Here is a 17,955-nt window from a genome sequence, read left to right as displayed (position 1 = left end):
CGTTTAAGAAGGAAAGGGGCAAAATGAGAAAACAAAATAGAGAACATGGGTTTTACCAAACAAGATGAGATAACCCTAAATCATCTCATCATAAACCTTATTCAACCTGAGAATTAAGCATCCTATTACTACTCTCGTCCAAATAAACTAATGTGACTTGTTTATTTCAAGTCTTAACTTAAATAAGAAACAACCAAAAAATACACATTAGACTTACTCGTATGGTAATTCCATTTCGGAAAAAAGTTGGGTAATGCTTGAATTGTTTTCCACATGTCCACACAACTCCCGATCAAACAATATCCAAAGCATGCCCTTTCAAGTTCCTTCCTAGACGACCCTAAGAAAAACTAACATGAATTAGTAAATCTTTTTTGAAAAAGTGTGACAAAAGTAAATCATACTACCTAAATTTAATTTTTGTCGGTCCTTGTCAGCCCTAATATTTGTCTCCAAATCTACTTAAATAGGGTTGTGGTTGTTCCTAAAATGCATTTTTTTTTTTTTCTGTCAAGCAGCAGAAGTGCAACGCATATAGTCTAGGCGTTGCAAGTAAATCTCTATTTCCTAGCATAAACAAGAAGGGAACGGTGATGATAGAAAAGTTCAAGACCAGACGGATATGGAGGTCTATCAAGCTGCTGTTTGTTGCTGCTGCTACTCCATCCAAGGCTGGACCTTTCTATAGGAAAAGGAAACTGTGAAATACGGGTCACAATTGATAACAGGTGCAAAGAAGTTCGATTAGACAATAAGTTACAAATATAGGAAATAGAGGTTTACTTGCAACAACTCGACTATATGCGTGAGCAGTCAGTTCTTGTGCTGGAAGCATTGAAATCCAAGACAAACTAAGTAAATAGGTAAACATGTTGAAGACATATTGTTGATGGTTTCGATTTGGTTATGAATTTCTAGATTATTTTGTTGTCAACTAAGTGTTTTGCAGTCATGTTCCAGCAAAAATTGGATGATATAGGGATTAAGTGTAGGTTGTTTTAAACTCTATCTTTCTTATGTTTATTATCCCTTAGAATTTGAATGTTAATGAATGAATAAGTGTGGCTCTTAGGTGATTGGTTTGTATTGACAGGTTAGTTAGTATAGAATTAGGTTATAGTTTAGTATACAATTGATAGCAGGTGACTATGAAGATTTCTGTTTTTCTTGAATCCTTGCAGTGGGGAAATGCTGAGTATCCCAAGAGCCATTGGAAAACTTGAGGGCTTCTTCTGTAAATTAGAGCTTCAAGAAGCTGTGTGCATATTATTTAACTTTGTATAATGTGGTGGTTGGTCTGTTTTCAATCTGATTGCTTGCAATGATGATTCCTAATTATATAGTCATGCATTTGCTTGCTGAGTCTATTTCAGGTTATTATGTTAGATACAGTCGGTGCAGAATTGCTACCCATCAACTTCCCTGGATTGGATTGGCAAAGGTTGAGGAGGAACATTGTGTTCTGGAGTGATGTAGGGGTTAATCAGCATTGGTTGTGTTTTTACAGACAATGAAGAAGGGAGAGGAGACACCATCTTTGTTGGTCAGTACTTATTTACAGGCAGTTAATCTACTTCTGTTTGGCTAGAGGTAGTTTCTCTATCCCTTGATCATATCCATGTCTAGAAATATTAGTTTTTTTTTTGTGTGTACTGTATATTGTTTTCTATAAAAGAGTTGATTTCTTTATCATGAAACTAGAGCTGAGGTTTTATCTGAGTTGATGAGCTGGTAGGATGATAATTCCGTGGTTATTTATTCGTCTGATTAAGTGAAAGGGGAGGATGTGGTCTGTGTGATAAAGAACACTGCAACTTTAACTGGGTCACTGTTCACCTTACATGCCTCACAAGTTCACATCGATCTGCCTACACTCTCTGATAGGGATAAAGAGGTGAAAATGATTTGGATAGACAAAATGACTCCATTTTATAGATGTATTTGTTGATCACCTACAAATTGAATGGTGTGGGTAAGCTACAACTTCTTCTTGCTCATTGATTTCCTTCTATTCTAGTGTTTTCCTCTAACCCCTTTTGTTTCTCATTAAACTTCAATGTCGACGCAGTTTGTAGTTTCTCATTAAACTTCAACATTGACGCAGTTTGTAGATTTATGAACTTGAGATAGGAATCTTGTTATCAAACCTAATAATCGTGGATAGTTATTAAACTTTTTGTACATATATATATTTTTCTAATGGAATAGTTACTAGCATATAGCATGGACTTGTTTGGTTATGAGTTAGAATCACTTTTGATTGACTAACAGCTAGTTTTTATTGACATAAAAGAGGCTTGTAATTGATCATACACTCGACATGTAGAGGATGTTCTTGAAGTAATGAACTAATTTCAACTTTTCTTTCTTCATGCTATTGGTATAAGAATTGGTCAATAAATTTCTTTAATCTTCTTACAGGCTCGTGATTTCCTAGCAAAGCTAGGTGATCTTTCTCAAACTCAAATATTTGCAAAAATTGAGAATGTTGAGGTCAGTGTCCTTGCAGCATATCTCTATGCCTTAAGTTTATTGTTACATAGTTTAAATTGCAACTCTCAGAAAGATTGGTATGTATAAAACCATTTTTCTCCCTTTAGGGCTTAACCCATTTTGATGAGATCCTACAAGAGGTGGATGGAATTATTCTTTCTCCTGGCAATCTTGGAGTTGAGCTCCCACCTGAAATGGGAAAAGGTTTAAAGTTCACATAGGCTTTGTGTTCCTAGATAAGCAAAGACTCTTTTCATCTGCCTATGAACCATGCTTAGCATCATTTTGTCTCACATGATTCTTATACAGAAACTTGGGTTTTGTAAAGGAATGATTCTTAGATTTTATTAATATACTCTTAAGCCTTCTTCAAGAAGCTGCTTGGAATTCTTAATACTGAAACACATAAACTTCTTGGACTTAGGGTGAGATTAATTATTCTTTTCGTGTTAATTGATGTTTTTGTCAAGCTCGTTGAGTAACCTGTTTTCTATGCTTATCTACTTATTTGGTTTAACAGAATGCCAGAAATAGGATATCCACATCAAGAATGTAAAAGTTTATCAGAAAACAATATATCTAAAGTTTGAGATAAAATACAAGATAAAACAAGAAAAAAGAATTACCAAAAAGGGAACTGGAAGTGGAAGAACAGGCAGCTGGTATACCACCATAATGAAACTGCCTTTTATTTTGATTATTTGAAAAGGATTTTTGTTGGCTTCGTTGGGAGGCTCGCGTAGTTTGTTACGTCAGCTCTAAAAGGATAAATTGCGTTGGAATCAATACAGTTATGTGGAGTTTCTAATTGCATAAAAGGAGTCCACCTCTTGTTGGCATAAGATTGAATCAATAAAGTTATGTGGTGTTTCTAATTGCATAAAAGGAGTCCACCTCTTGTTGGCATAAGATTGAAGAGATAACGAGCTTAAGAATTTAAGAGATGAAGTGGGTTTAGAGATTTAAAAGCCGAAAAATTGATGATTTTAGTTAGTTTTACTAATTGTTCTGGTTGCACCAAGAATGTTTAGACCGAAATATTTGCATTAATTTTTGTATTGTTAATAATTCAAATGACATAAGTTGTATTTATAATTTTTATTTGAATTAAAACTTGCAAGACTTTGAAAATTAATTGAAAGTTCATAATAAACTAAAATTTTTAGTTAAACATGTTAACATGTTTTTATTAATAAATTAGTTAATTAATATTATAATTGAATTGTACTATTTATAATTAAAAATAAAAATTGTGGATATGAAAAATAAAAGGTCAATCTTTATGCATTTAATATTCTTTCTTGAGCCTCAAAATTTTGAAGGGATTTAGATTCTAAAATATCTAAGAATTTTAATTATTTTTATTTTTATTTTTGATAAGTTTTAAAGATTTTGAATTTCAAAATCCTATTTTTCTAGATTTTATTTCTCTTCAAATGTTAGAGTTAAATATTCTATTCTATTATTTATATTTAAATATATATATAAATTTAAAAATTATCCATATATTATGAGATGCATATGTTTAATTACTGGAGTTTATTTTATTTTAATTATTATTTTGTTTATGAAAAAAAAGTCAACCTAATATAAAGTCTTAACTTTCTTTGCTAATAAATAAATTGAAAAGGATTTTATAGGAAAAATGCCAAAACTCAAGGATCTTGTGGGCTAAAGCCCAAACATTTGTTGGACTTATCTCAAGATTCTAGTATATACTCTTTATCAAACTAATAATTTTGTTTTATCGTGTTGCATGTCGAGCCCAGTCCAAAGTACCAGGCCTAACCTCTCAAAAGCCCAAGCCTAAAGAGAAGGCCCGACTAGGAGTTTAGGAATGAAAAAAATAATAATCGAAAAGTCTAGGGTCTGATTAGGAAAAGAAGGAAAAGGTGGAGGACTATTTTGATTTTAGTTTAAAAGAGGTTGTTTGGGTTTGTTATTAAGGAGTTAGTAAGATCAGTTATTTCTTGGCCATCAAGAAAGAGAAAAGTTAGAGAGAGAGAAATTGAAAAGATTTCTGCCATTGTTGGTTGCCATAGATAGCTTCCAAGTATGATCTTCGTGTTCCAAGAACTGTAGGTGTTTCCTAAGTTCCTCCGTTAAGATAGGTGCTTCGCCAATCTATTGTAAGTTTAATTTTCTCCATTTGATTGTCTTTCTCTTGCTGATTTCTAGTATAATAATCGTGTTCCAAGAACTGTAGTTGTTTCCTAAGTTCCTCCGTTAAGATAGGTGCTTCGCCAATCTATTGTAAGTTTAATTTTCTCCATTTGATTGTCTTTCTCTTGCTGATTTCTAGTATAATAATCGTGTTCCAAGAACTGTAGTTGTTTCCTAAGTTCCTCCGTTAAGATAGGTGCTTCGCCAATCTATTGTAAGTTTTCTCCATTTGATTGTCTCTCTCTTGCTGATTTCTAGTATCATAATCGTTTGCATTTGCTTATTCTCGTTAGTATATATTGAGTGATTATCTAGTTGAATTTTGGTTAATTGGAATTTCGCAGAGACTTCCGATAGGTGTTGAGGATGGAAACCAATTTATGTGTTGATATAATACTTGAATTATATATAGGATAGAAATCGTAATGTGTTTGAGTACTCGATCGATCTACAGTTTAAATGATTAATATGTGGATATCATGTTAAAACTCAATTTGTTGATTCATCACGATGAATTATCAAGCCTAGGATCGTCAATAGTTGAAACTGAGTCGACGTCCGATCTTGCTAAGAACAATCAATCAAATGTTTGCATCTATATATATATATATACTAATTTATTGCTCATTATATATATATATGCAGTGCAAGTATAAACAAGAGAGATCACTCTCTATTGTTATTGTTGGACAATATATGATGAAAAAGAACCAAAACACTGGATTTGTAAGGGATGTGTTAAGGGATCACATGGAAATAATATCGAATTTCCATTCCCAAAGCGGAGCTAATCAAGACATTCAAGAAGATGAAGATTATGTAAGATCCGAGTTTACTTGTATAGTTTCTTGTTTATAACATGATAAAATATGATCTCAATTTGCAGTTGGTCCATTGCGATAATTGTAAGGGCTGACAACACCAAATATGTGCTCTTTGCAATAAAGAAAAAGATTGAAAAGGAAAAGCACAGTATATTTGTCCATGATGTCAATGGAGTTCGAAGAATTACGCAGCTAAAGATTTGTCGGATATGTTTTGACCATGGCGAGACTAGCGCTAATACAAAGAAATACCATTGTAATCTCCTCTTAACAATGTATTGATTCCTTACCTCAATCTATTTTGATCATGGCTAGACTAGCGCTAATATAAAAAAAAATATTCTTGTAATCTCCTCTTAACAAGAGAGTTCGTAATCTTCTCTTGACAACATAGTGATTCCTTTAACTGGATACCATCATGCTAGACTTGTGCTAATCTAAGAAAAACACATAACACATAATATAGGTTTATTTGAATAAAACTTTGATTATTTTAAAAATTGGTAATAATATATTATGACAAAAAATATTTAACAAAAATATATATTTTAATATTTTAGATAATAAATCTAGTGAATGGAATTAATATTTTAATAATATAAAAAATTAAAAAATGTAATTTTTTAATTTATATGAACATGAATAAATTTAGAAGTTAGATAAAAAGAATCAATTTCAAAGAATAATATAATATCTAAGATTTTCTTTAATAAGTTGTTAAAGAATTTTTCTTTTTAAATAAATTGAAATACTCATATAAAATAACAAATTAGACTTTATAATTAAATTTCATAAGTTACCTTCCTTCGAATCATATACGAGATTAATATACGAGATTAAGAATAAATGATAAATTTAACATTAGTCTCCATTTTAACTTTTACAATTTAAAAATAATCTCATGCCAAAGAAATTTCTATATAACTTTTTCTCACAAAATTAAGAAAAAATATATATTATGTAAACACACAAAAATCATAAATTTTATAAGGTGAGTTTGGTGCTTGGTTACGTGTGGGAATATAGATGCTATGTTCCACACGTTTCTCTAGAATATTTACTCTTATAAGACATGTAATATTAGACGGTATCTACTATTATAATTTTGGTTTTTAAAATATATTTTTACCTTTTATATTTTATGTGTTTTTTTATTACTTGGAGCGGATTTATGTAGGGACTCGACTCACCTTAATTTTTTTATGCTATATTTTTTTAAGGTTAAAATATGTCATTACCTATTTTTTTTTAAATTATATTTTAATATAATTCATTGTTTGTTTATTTTTTTTATTAAAATAATAATAAAATTTACCTTTATCTATTCGTTTTATTCAAAATTATTTTTGTAAAGACAATTTCAATTTTTTTTCATTCCACTCCAACTCTTAATCCTTAATCTGTCCCTGAATTTTAACACTAAAAATGATCTCAACATGATCGGTCAATCATTCGTGGAACTAGTACGGTAATACTTTACCAAAGAAATTTCATTTATGGACTATTGTGACAAATAAAATATATATAAATGAAATATACACCAAAATAGAAATATATATAAAAATAATAAAAATATCCCATGATAAAAATAACTATAGTAATAAAGAATAACAAATTCAAATATGAAGGATTCCTTAATATTGTACTTCATAACCATGATCAATAATAACTCCATGAAAAGTTCAAAGGAGGAAGAGATAATGTTTGATTAAATTCAGTTAAAAACAAAATAAACTTTGATTTATAAAAAACAAAAAAAATGAACAATTTTTTTTTTCCACCGTCAAAATCATAAAAACTAGTTTAATAATATTCAAAAGTTTTAACATTTGTTTAATATATAAACAATGATTAAGTTGTAAGTTCCATTTTTTATTATTTATTATCGGAAGAAGATCACATGTAAGATGTACTATTATTAATAATATCTGTTTCTCAATCATATATTACTTATTATATCCACAACTGAATAAAACCAAAACCCCAAACGAAAATGCATTGAATCTCTCTTCTCATGGAGATTCATCGAAGAAGAAGAAGATGTTTTCTCACTATACTCACTATACTTGTTCTTCAATTCTCTGGTTACATTCTGCTCGTCAATGGCGACTGTCAGTTTCCAGCTATATTCAATTTCGGCGACTCTAACTCTGATACCGGCGGTTTATCAGCCTTATTCGGTCAAGCAATCTCTCCCAACGGCGAATCTTTCTTTAACGGACCAGCCGGACGCTACTGCGATGGCCGTCTTATAATCGACTTCATTGGTAAATCTAAAATATCTGCAATGAAATACTCTACATTGATTTGCTCATGATTTAGTTAAAACATACTGAATTGTTTTCTAGCTAATGATTTAATATATTAGGGCTTTGAAGTTTTGTAATGACTATATCTATGTCTAGATAGTTTGATTCATGTAATTGAGTAAATGTTGTTGATTATGTTTCTCAGCTGAGGAGTTAGGGATTCCATATATCAATGCATTTCTTGATTCTATTGGCTCTAACTATAGCCATGGAGCTAACTTTGCCACAGCTGGTTCCACTATCCGTCCTCAGATCAATACTACTTATAAGGATTCAGGTTACAGTCCAGTTTCGTTAGATGTTCAGTATTTTGAGTTCGATGGTTTCCATCGTCGTTCCCAAATTGTTCGTAGAAAAGGTAGAGACTAGAGTCTGTCTTTGTTACTGTATGTTTAATCTGTTTGGAGTTTGGATTATTTATACAATTGTGTTGTTTTTGAAGGAGGAATTTTCCAAGAAATTCTGCCAAATAATGAGGTTTTCTCAAAGGCTTTGTATACTTTTGACATTGGACAGAATGATTTGTCAGCTGGGTATTTCCTCAATGGGTGGAATTTTGATCAAGTTAAAGCTGAAATACCCAATATGATAAGCCAATTCAAGGATATTGTCAAGGTAATGAATTCACCATACCAATTCAGATTATGTTTTTAAAATTCTCACAAGCATCCTGTTAAATTTCTTATAATAATCATGTCAACTCAATTCATAAAGTGTTCTTGAGAAGAACAATAAATCTCCTCTTATGCTTATTAAACCGAGAACAAAAAAGGAATACTCTGAAGATGAACAGAGCTTACAAAATCAATAGAGAAAAAACTAGATTTTATTAATTTGGGAATCCAACTTTGTAATGAAAAGCTTAACCATTTGGCATCACTTGTATTAACTCTAACCGATCCTATATGTAATAAAATGTCACGTTTTTTATGCAACAAGATAGTCTAGTGGTAAAAGTCGGCTTAAAAGACCAAAAAGTCATGGGTTCATTTCTATCGGGAGCGCTTTAATTTAAGCGGGGAGTCATGATAGTTCTCTCATTTAGTTCTAAAAAAAAGGTCCTCAAACAATTGTAAAATAACAAAGTCCACCCTTTATTTTATTCCTATATAATTTTGTCTAGAAACTAACTTTAGAAAATGTTAGTTAACCTCTCCCATTTTAGAATGATGAGATGTAATAATGTATGCCATAACTATTACTAATGTCTAATTAATAGTTTACTTTAACTGGTTTTAACAAACACATTTTTATAAAGGATGTGTATGAACTAGGAGGGAGATATTTCTGGATACACAACACAGCTCCGGCAGGATGTCTGACTTACCAATTGGACCGTTTGAAGATGATAACCGCCTCGGAAATCGACAAGGTAGGATGTTCTTCTCCGCTGAATGAGGTTGCACAACACTTCAACAATGGTCTAAAGGAGGCTGTAGACCAACTTAGAGAAAGTCTACACGAGGCTGCAATCACTTACGTTGACATCTACTCTGTCAAGTACTCTCTCATTAGCCATTTCAAGAACAATGGTACTATTCTCCAACCATTCTTATTATTTGTTTTTTTTTCATTGAGAATTGATCATCTGTTCGTTAGTCCATTATGGAAAATCCAAACCATAACAATACAACTCATGACATCAAACATTAGTCAATCAAAATGAGTGAATGAAAAATAAAAGGTAAAGTACAAGGCCTTGTTTTATCTTCGGTCTTTTGAATAACCAAATGGTTAAATATCTTTGTTTGATATATGTTATTGAAAATGGAGTTATTTGAGTTTAAAAAAAAAGTAGTGGTATTATAAATTTAATTTTCTAGGATATTTTAGTTGATGATGGGTATGTGTGATTGAATAATGAGTTATTTGAAATTAATCTCAAATAACCCACGTCAAATTAAAATTGCCATATCAAGATCCTCGAAAAGTCCAAAACATACAAGTCATGACATCAGTTTACATGAGTCAATTGAAGTAAACAAGCATAAAACTAGAAACATACAAGGTAAAGTACATTGTCTTGTTTGATCTTGGATTAAGTTATTGAAAATGCAGTTATTTGAGTTTAAAAAAAGATTATATATGAGTAAATTGTTGATTGAATAGGGAGTTATTTGAAATTAATCTCAATGTCCAAAACACTCAAACCGCAAAATCAAGATCCTCGAATGATTAACTCATGTCAACTTGACATGATCAGACCTTAACCCCTTTCTCCCCTCATAGTTGACACCATTGTATAGCATTTGTTTTTTTCTTTGTCTATATACTGAATGATTCGTTTCCAAACATGTTAGGGTTTGAGGACCCATTCCGAACTTGTTGTGGACATGGAGGAAGGTTCAACTACAACGTGTCTAACGGTTGTGGATATAAGGCAGTGATCAATGGAGAAGAAGTCTTGGTGGGGTCCTGCGATGATCCGGCTAGGGCAGTTAACTGGGATGGCTATCATTTCACACAGGCGGCTAACAAGTTCGTGTTTGACAAGATTGTCGACGGTTCATTCTCCGACCCTCCTATTCCATTGAAAATGGCCTGCAATAGATAACCGTATTACCCACCTACCCTATTTAAATTGTCGAAACTTACATGAATGTGATAAATTTGTTATTTAAAATCGGAAGTAATAAATAATGAATTTATACGTTAAAAGTAGAATGGAATGAAATGGAATGGGGTATGAGAATGACCAAACCAAACATGTGTCCGGTTATGAAAATAAGGTAGAAAAATGGTCTATTTCTGGTTGGTCCACTCTCCACCATTAAAACTTATTCTTATTCATCCCTATAAATAAGTTTGTGTTTGATTATTCATACCACTAATGACTAGCAATTCATCAACCTTCTAACAACAAACCAAAAAAAAAACAAAAAACAAATATCTTCTTCAACAACCTTATAAAAATGGCGCGACAACTTTTGATCATGACTCTCCTCTTCTTTTTCGCCATCATGGCCCTGGCTTCTGTCGTCCATGCCACCGCTCCGGCAGCTGCACCCTTAGATGATGACATCGGAAATACCGACGGAGACGCAGAAGATGCTGCTCCCGTCGGTGGTCCAGTTCCGGCAGGTGCGTTTCCGTCCACCCCTGGCGTGGCACCTTCCGGTAGCGTTTCTCTTGTACAATTCTCCATCTTGGGAGCAGCCGGGATTGTCCTTGTCACGGCTGCGGCTTCATTGGTCATTTAAATGACTAAATTAGTAAATAAATAAATAATTCATTGCCATTGGAGTTTGGTAATTTCAACCATAGATTAATTATTCAATTTTGATCTAAGTTATATTTATATATGTTGTATTAATATTTCATTCTTTTTCTTTCTTAATAGTGTGATTTCACTTTCTTTTATAAATAAATTATCTTAGTTCAGACAATTATTGTTAGTCTATGTTGAGTTTGTGGTTCTAATTCCATTATTTGTAATAGAATTAAAATAATATCATTTTTCTTCCCTCTCAAATCTCAATGTTTAAAATTACAATTACAATTACAACTCTATTTCAGTCCAACATGTTTTGAGATCAATTTTCCCTTTTCGTTAAGAGTCCGTGTTATTTTTTTAAACTAAAAAAAGAATCCATCAATTTGAACAACCATTATACATAGACAAATCTAAGAGTTGTAATAAGGCTTAAACAAAAATAAATAAATTATTACCGACCAAATATTTATATATTCCATTTTTTAAAAATAATAACAAATTTGTATTAATTGTCTAATTTATACCTATAATAGTTTCAACTAAATCTATAAATATGTCTTATTTAAATTAAATTAAGTATTTTTAATTTAAAAAACTACTGAGATCTTTCCTAGGTTAAACATTTAATGGATTAATCTGTAATCCAAATCGATCCTAATTAGAAATATTAATTTGAATTAGTTATTTCGGTGTGTATTGAAATCAGATTTGCAATGAAATTAAATTGGACTAAATTCGAATTTGATTAGAATAATGTAAACAAAATTATATTTCTTTAAATTAGTTATTTCGGTTTATATTGAAATCAGATTGTGATTAAAATTTTGAATTTGTTATAATTATTTTTCACTAGGTTACTCACTAAAATATATATATATATATATATATATATATATATTTTTTTTTTTCTACAGTCTTTTCACATCACCCAAACCATTTTTATTTGTTTATAGTAACTATCAAATTTTCTGTTTAATTAATTATATTACTTCTAGCAAAAATAAATTTATATTTATTATTGGACAAAATAAAAATAAATTTGTTAACTACATTATCCTATCATTATTATATATATAAAAAACTAACTATAACAAAAAGTTTTAAATTTAACAAAAAAAAATTAAAAAAATTGTTCAATAAGTGGTTTATAAAAATTATAAAAAGAAAGTGAAATAAATATTAGTTAAAAAAAATATATTAAGCGAAAAAATAATAAATAAATAAAATAAAATGTTAAATTAGATTATTTAATACATATTCAATCCAATATAAGTTTGAATTATGTAATGAATAAATATAATTTGAATTTAAGAATAATTTGAATTTAAGATTGAGTAAAACAGATCTATTCATTTGCTCACCCATATGATTATTCATAACCTCTAATTCTACTTAAGACATTTAGTAAAAATCAAATCCAATTTATAAAATAAGACTATTGACACCACCTGAGCTATACTCCTATTGAGTCCAACTATATTGTCAGATATGTAATGTTTATGCAACTACTCACTCAAACACTATGATTTGAGGTCTTACATGGACTTGGGACCGATCGTCCAACCCTTATATCGACCAAATCTGAACAGAATAACATTTGATATGCCGATTATAGGGTAACAGCTAATCCGATAGAAATGTTACAATCAAGAGCAAAACAACCTGGAAAACAAATATTCATGACAACCTTGAACCGCATCAAGCAAAGGTGCAACTTGACAAGCATCCTCAACCTCTTTCCCAGACCATCTTTCCATAGTTTGTTCAGCAACCATTGATATTTGATGCTGCAACATGGCTGCACCCAAAGGCCCTACTAAATTCAGCCTTGTTGCAGCTGAAATCACATCTCTCGTTATCACAAACAAGTAAGCCCTCTCAGTCGTCTTACAATCAAGACCAAGAAGCCCACAAACCAATCCAAATATGGGTGCGTGGTGAAAATTGACTACATTCTTTCCTATGCTCAAACTCCTCATAGTCTTCAAAGAAGGAACCTCTGTGAAAACCGCGGCTGCAACTCTCATGAGTGCCGACCCTTGTGAAATCGACGCCTTACGACTCACTTGGTTAGTAAGGGTGGCGTCTAGAATCCTGTCAAGCTTGTGCCATGTTTCCATTTCAGGGTGTTTAGTTGCAGCGTTTACGAATGGAAGAAGAAGGCTTCCTGTGTTCTCTAATAGGTGAATTACGTATGTTTGAAGATCTTCAGGGGTGGAAACTATTCGGGCTTGAACTGCTGCTTCTAACCCAGATGAATGCGCAAATCCACCTGTTGGAAGAATGGAATCAAGCAACTGCCATAGCTTCCATTGAAGAATTGAATCATTTGGTGTTCCCAACACTGATGTCTCCATACAGTTGAGATGCTACAGGTAAAGGTTTAGGGCTTAGGGTTTGAAATTGATAATTGACCGACCTGTCATGCAACTTTAATAGATAGAAATTCATGAGCAAAAATATAGAGATCAGATTCGTTTGCCCTAAAAGAACCCTAAAAGAACGCATCATTGACCTTGTTTGTCTCTAATCAACACTAAATCGAATGTAAAATGGGTAAAGAATCAGCTATTCTAATGATTAAACTCACCCTTATGAATCCAATTTAAGAGAAAGAAGATGATCCAATAAAACTTACGATGAAAGAAGGATGCACCACCGTCTAGACTTGAGAAGATGATTCAATCACAGGCCAGTTTCTACAGCTATATTCGCCATTCTTGACCTTCCATTTCCGACAGGAAGGAAGCAAGATTCAAGCTTTAAGAGTTTAGTTTAGGAGAGAAAAGATTTCAGATTTAGCATCGCTCCCCATTTCTCAATTGAGCATCACATCCATCCATCTAATCCATCATTTTATTAATTAAAAATAACATAAATTCCTTTTATTATAAGAATTAATTAAATAAGTTAAAATTTATAAAAATTAATTAATATATTAAATTAAAGAGTTAAACTATAGGAAATAACCATTATTATTAATACCAATCATTTATATTAGAATTTAAAAAAATATTTTAGAATTAATAATTACGATCATCTGTTTTTAGAATTAAATACAAAATTTTAATTAAATGGATTAATTTGATATGAATCTATTTAAAATTAGATAAAATTGAAATTGTGTTTAAATAAAAAAATGATATTAAATTTGTTAATATATATAATAAAAGCATATTCTATATACCATTATTTTAATTAAATTGAAACAAATTATTTTAAAAAAATAATTTATTGCTCAAAGTGAGATTATTTTCAAATAAAGTAAGAAAAAAATATTAAATAGACATTTAAATATGGTGCAATTGTAATGGTAAAACATATATGAAATGAGCAAATAATAAATATTTTAAAAACCAAATACTAACATTTTGCTACATCTTATTATCGACCAACATCTATCTTCACTTAGGATATTTTTCTCCAACTAATTCGTCACTATCGATCACATTATACCTCATTTTGTGCATTTGATTTAATTCGAACTACCATTCTCTTAATCTGGGTCAAATACCTAGATTATTTTAAAAGATTTTTGAAAATACATAGGAGCTTTTAGAAATTAATTATAAAAATAATTAACTTTATTCAAATTTTAATAATCTGGTCAAATAATAATTTAACCAAAATCCGATTTAAATTAATCAAACATAACTAATTTAAAAGATTATTTATTTGAAAACAGAGTCGCCAAATGGTTTTACAAAAATCAGTAAAAAAAAGTATATGTGTATACACGTATTTTATACCAGAGTTTCTATAAGGGGTTCGATTTTTGGTTATGCTCAGAAAGGCTTTCGCGCTATGTCATACACGCCCGTCGAATGACGGTTTTAAATTTAAAATAAATAAAGTCTAGCTATTCTAAGATTTATTATAACAATTATTTTCTTCAATTTGTAGTCCGGAGTCCTAAACAATGATATGTTTAGATTGCGTAAATAATTGTACAAAATTATTTCAAAGGGCGTACATGCGATTGCGTTGATATAATACTGAGTAAAAACCCTGAAAAATATCAGAAAAGTATTAGAATTTTAATAAATTCCAAATAGGGCCTTAGCTAAAATATTGTTTAGGAAATACCCTGAAAATATTTAAATATCATTTTCTGACATTTCGGGATTATTTGAAAATGTATTGGGGCCCCAAAATTACAAAAATAATTTTGTATTTTGAAAAGTGGAACCAAACAAGCCTTATGACTAGAGTCTTAGGGTTTTGGTCCGGTTTTGGTGATTTGAGCTAGGACGAGCTTGGTCTGGGTGGTCTAGACTAGGGCTCGGGAGCATGAGTCAAGAGATCGGAGGGCTTGATCCTGGGTTTGAGAGGCTCGGTCTCGAACTCGGACTACTCGGTCGAGGGACCGAAGGGCTCGGTCCTAGGGTTCAAGCAGCTCGGTCATAGGTTTGGGAGGTTCGGTCATAGGTCTAGTTTTGTCGGTCGTGGACCTAGGAGGTTCGGTCCCAAGTCAAACCTCTCGGTCCGAGATTAGAAACCTCGGTCGGATTCCTCGGTCCTTTCTCAAGAACATCGGTCTTAAGTCTCAGTCCTAACTCAAGAACATCGGTCATCGGTCTTGGTCCTAACTCAAGAACACCGGTTATTGGTCTCGGTCCGGACTAAAGATCCTCGGTCCTCTTTCTCAGTTCTGGTCCTATAAGACTCGGTCGTCGGGAACCGAGTGTTCTTGAATTGGTTAAGAATATCAGAAGCTATAACTTTGATACATATCATGGAATCATGATATATAAATTGGAGACGATTCATATTATCATGAAGAACAAAGCCCTAACCCTAACCCTAATCACGACCAATCGATCTTTATAAAGATCAATTTTAAAAAACTGTTTTTAGGACAAAATTTGGGATCTTTTGAATTAGGTCATTTCAATGTCTGATTTTTGTTCCATAAGTTTTGAAATGATGAACATATTTGAACACAACCAAAACAAGAACATCATAACAGCTCTGTAACAATTTTTGAAGATGAAATCCAAATTCAAAATTTTTAAAATCTCAGTTTGATCAAACATGACCGGGATGATGATCTGGAATTCATCCTAACATTTTTATAAACATGCTTAACAGCTATATGTAAAAAAAAAGCAAGATTAAAGCACAGAATATGTATTTTTAAAAATTCAGATTTTCAATTCAAATTTTCGTGTTTTTAGTTTAAAGTTGATTTGATCAAATATTTTTCAACAGAAAGTTCATATATCATATATGGATTGATTCTAAATAAAGAAATCATCCAATTAAACCCTAGAATAGATAAGATTTGATCAAACTTGGTAAAAACTAATTTTTAATCACTAATTAAATTACAAAGGTTCTGGATGCATACCAACGATTAGAGAACACTCCAAGGATGTGTTAGAAGCTTTCAAGAAGACTGGATCGAAGTTGTGATCACCGGAGAAGTTTAAACATAAAACCGTTCATGGTCGAAATTTGAATTCTTCGATTCTGTATGTAATATGTGTTGATTGTTTGATGGTTTGGTAGAGGATCAAATAAGGAGTATTGATAGTAGCTTTAGGTCGGTTGTGGTGATCAAATTCAAGTTCAATTCGTCGATTTGAAGTTCTATCCCTAAATCTTATCTTATTCGTGGCAGCCTAGTTCTAGGGAAAGGAAATATTAATAGGCTTATTAAGGATATTGTAGGCGAGGATAAGACGAGCAAGTGGGTGAAAAAACAGAGGATAAGGTCAAGAGATGAAGAAGCTAGAGCTTCTGGAAGATCGCCAGAGTTTGCCAAGGCTTGCAAGAATTTGCGAAGAAGACAATCAAAACGATGCCTTTTTGATCTATCCCAATTGCGTCGTTGGCGATCCGTTAGTGTTTCGTTGGCGCTGGGCGATCAGGACTAACGAGCTTGACGTCCCGTTAATTTCTTACGTGTGGACTGGGCGCGCGAGTGCTTCATTACAACGGGCTGATTCCTGGACGTGCTGATCCAATGACCCATGATCCTGTTGCAATTTAATTTCACATTTTCGGCCAAATCCGATTATCAGTTTTATTTTTAATAAAAGGGTTATTTGAATTTTAACCCCTTTCTTGCGTTTTTCTTCACCAAAAATTACACAAAAAATTATTTTATGAAATATAATAAAAATAATGTCCATTATTTTTATTTTGGGTATTTTTGGATATTTATTTAATCCATAAATTATACGTAATTTATGTTTAAAATCATAATTAAATAATTTCAACCTCTCTTGGGTTTAATTTGGGTAAAATAAATATATTATTTTAACTTAAAATTATTTTTTGATTTTGATTTAATTTTTCTAATAAGAGTTTAATTATCAAAATAATTAAGTTATTTTGAATTTTAATATTCAAAATATTATTATAAATAATAATGTTATTTATAAAATAGGGTATGTCAAATTTCCATTCTAACCGTTGTTATATATAATATTTAATATATAATTATATAAATTATAAAATTATTAACACAAGAAGACTTACACACCCGATTACTATATTCACCATGAATGAAAAAACTAAAGTAATATTATCTAAATATATTCATTATTTTGAGCTATTATTCAGAAATGACAAATAGAAAGATATTTAATCACTCACCAAACTTACCCTCATTTTAAACATTATACATTAACAAATTCGTTATTATTAGTCATATCTACCCTCACTTATTAATTCGTTATTATCGGTCACATTATACCCTGTCATCTTAGGTATTTTTATCGATCATTCACTTAATCCCTCAAATTCACACTCATGCATTAAACTCGAACCCTAGTCTCAAATTTGAAATGTGAACACTTTAACCAATACATGATTGTTGAAATTATTTTATAATTTTGTGTATGTATATAAAAGGAGAATTTATTTTTATTTAAATATACCACAAATTTATTTTTAAATATGTTGTTATATATATATATTTAATAATTAATATGTATTAGTTATT

General features: G+C 31.1%; 2 protein-coding genes and 2 long non-coding RNA genes across 9 annotated transcripts; 3 read left to right on the top strand and 1 right to left on the bottom strand.

Annotated features, from left to right (window-relative positions):
* The first annotated feature begins 568 nt into the window (after positions 1 to 568).
* LOC124912462 lies at positions 569 to 2,891 on the top strand. 3 transcript variants are annotated; one of them, XR_007096669.1, is made up of 4 exons: positions 569 to 1,295; positions 1,374 to 2,340; positions 2,422 to 2,493; positions 2,601 to 2,891. It is a non-coding gene; the product is annotated as an uncharacterized LOC124912462 (long non-coding RNA). The 3 variants fall into 3 exon arrangements; XR_007096668.1 differs by having other exon boundaries at positions 569 to 1,972; XR_007096667.1 differs by having other exon boundaries at positions 569 to 2,340.
* Positions 2,892 to 4,480: 1,589 nt separating this feature from the next.
* LOC124911170 lies at positions 4,481 to 5,821 on the top strand. Of its 2 annotated transcripts, none has more exons than XR_007096587.1 (3): positions 4,481 to 4,622; positions 5,302 to 5,475; positions 5,543 to 5,821. It is a non-coding gene; the product is annotated as an uncharacterized LOC124911170 (long non-coding RNA). The 2 variants fall into 2 exon arrangements; XR_007096588.1 differs by lacking the exon at positions 4,481 to 4,622 and adding an exon at positions 4,796 to 4,870.
* A 1,619-nt stretch (positions 5,822 to 7,440) lies between these two features.
* Positions 7,441 to 10,605, top strand: LOC124911543 (alpha-L-fucosidase 3-like). Its single transcript, XM_047452044.1, has 5 exons — positions 7,441 to 7,747; positions 7,935 to 8,147; positions 8,232 to 8,404; positions 9,048 to 9,321; positions 10,090 to 10,605. The coding sequence occupies exons 1-5, from the start codon at positions 7,495 to 7,497 to the stop codon at positions 10,341 to 10,343; spliced, it is 1,167 nt and encodes a 388-aa protein (XP_047308000.1). The 5' UTR covers positions 7,441 to 7,494; the 3' UTR covers positions 10,344 to 10,605.
* Positions 10,606 to 12,424: 1,819 nt separating this feature from the next.
* Positions 12,425 to 13,836, bottom strand: LOC124912000 (urease accessory protein F). 3 transcript variants are annotated; one of them, XM_047452550.1, is made up of 2 exons: positions 13,642 to 13,836; positions 12,425 to 13,433 (listed from the first exon to the last, which is right to left on the bottom strand). In XM_047452550.1, the coding sequence occupies exon 2, from the start codon at positions 13,358 to 13,360 to the stop codon at positions 12,650 to 12,652; it is 711 nt and encodes a 236-aa protein (XP_047308506.1). In that variant the 5' UTR covers positions 13,361 to 13,433; positions 13,642 to 13,836; the 3' UTR covers positions 12,425 to 12,649. The 3 variants fall into 3 exon arrangements, with proteins under 3 accessions (XP_047308506.1, XP_047308507.1, XP_047308508.1); XM_047452551.1 differs by having other exon boundaries at positions 12,425 to 13,422; XM_047452552.1 differs by having other exon boundaries at positions 12,425 to 13,372.
* Between the last annotated feature and the right edge of the window lie 4,119 nt (positions 13,837 to 17,955).

Source organism: Impatiens glandulifera, chromosome 8 (genome assembly GCF_907164915.1).
Source record: "Impatiens glandulifera chromosome 8, dImpGla2.1, whole genome shotgun sequence".
Taxonomy (NCBI): domain Eukaryota; kingdom Viridiplantae; phylum Streptophyta; class Magnoliopsida; order Ericales; family Balsaminaceae; genus Impatiens; species Impatiens glandulifera.
This window is presented reverse-complemented; position numbering and strand designations above follow the sequence as displayed.